Source organism: Mesitornis unicolor, unplaced genomic scaffold (assembly GCF_000695765.1).
Source record: "Mesitornis unicolor isolate BGI_N332 unplaced genomic scaffold, ASM69576v1 scaffold32322, whole genome shotgun sequence".
Taxonomy (NCBI): domain Eukaryota; kingdom Metazoa; phylum Chordata; class Aves; order Mesitornithiformes; family Mesitornithidae; genus Mesitornis; species Mesitornis unicolor.
Window position 1 is genome coordinate 4,636 of NW_010169272.1, and position 1,066 is coordinate 5,701.

A 1,066-nucleotide genomic window follows, 5' to 3' on the forward strand; every position below is an offset into this window, starting at 1 on the left:
TTTTTGGAGCAGCCAAGCAGGACCAATGGGGGTGCAGGCAGGGAGGCAGCTTCACCTGTTGCCTTCCCTTTTCCGTGCCTCAGTTTCCCCATAAGGCGGACACAAAGAAAACATTAAAAGAATTACCTGAGGGTAAAAAAAAAAGATAGTTTAATCTTTCTTTCTTTTATTTTTCTATAGCTCCTGCACAGTTTCTGGGTCTGCACCCCTCCCATCACCCTGTCCCCCCACTCCTGGCCAGGATGAGGTGCGTGCTTTGGGGCAGCCTCCCCGTGGTGCTGGGGCTGCTGCTCTGGTCCCCCTGCGGCGCCAGCGGCCCATGCTGGGACAGCGGCAAATGCCAGGACCTGGCCAGCGAGGCCGGTGTTTCGGTAAGTGTGGGGATAGGGGGTCACCCAATGGTGGCTTTGGTGTCTGATCCCGCCCACATAGGGACCAGCGTGGTGGAATGGGGAGGAGGTGATGGGGATGGTGATACCATGGGGTCACCCTCATCGATGTGGGGTGATACCATCACAGAGTCATTAAGGTTGGAAGAGACCTCTCAGATCATCCAGTCCAACCTCAACCTAACCCCACCATGGCCACCAAACCACGTCCCCAGGTGCAACATTGACCCCTCCAGGGATGGGGACTCACCACTGCCCTGGGCAGCCCCTGCCAGTCCCTCAGAACCCTTTCCATGAAGAAATTTCCCCTCACATCCAACCTCACCCTCCCCTGCCACAACCTCAGGCCGTTTCCTCTCGTCCCATTGCTTGCTCCTTGGAAGAAGATACCAATGCCATCCCCTCCTTTCAGGTCATTGATGCTTCAGGCCTCATGACCCATGGGTTTAGATGGGCTCATGATGATGCTAAAATCAATGTTTGAGCTTGTGGCATCCCTCCTGCATGGGATGAAGCAGAGATTTGGGTACCAGCTTCACAGAGGGGGGTGGTGATGGCATGGAGGTAGCGATTGACCCTTCCCAAACATCTCCCCACCCCATCCAGGCGTGCGCCGCAGCGTGCAGAGCCGAGCTTTCGGCCGAAGCCCCCGTCTACCCCGGGAACGGACACCTCCA

General features: G+C 56.7%; 1 protein-coding gene across 1 annotated transcript in view; it reads left to right on the forward strand.

The window, feature by feature from the left end:
• The first annotated feature begins 242 nt into the window (after positions 1-242).
• POMC (proopiomelanocortin) overlaps positions 243-1,066 on the forward strand; it is a 1,385-nt gene continuing 561 nt past the window's right edge. Inside the window, exons 1-2 of the mRNA XM_010179294.1 lie at positions 243-371; positions 996-1,058. Of these exons, the coding sequence (XP_010177596.1) occupies positions 243-371; positions 996-1,058 (192 nt within the window). The remainder of the gene's footprint in view (positions 372-995; positions 1,059-1,066) is intronic.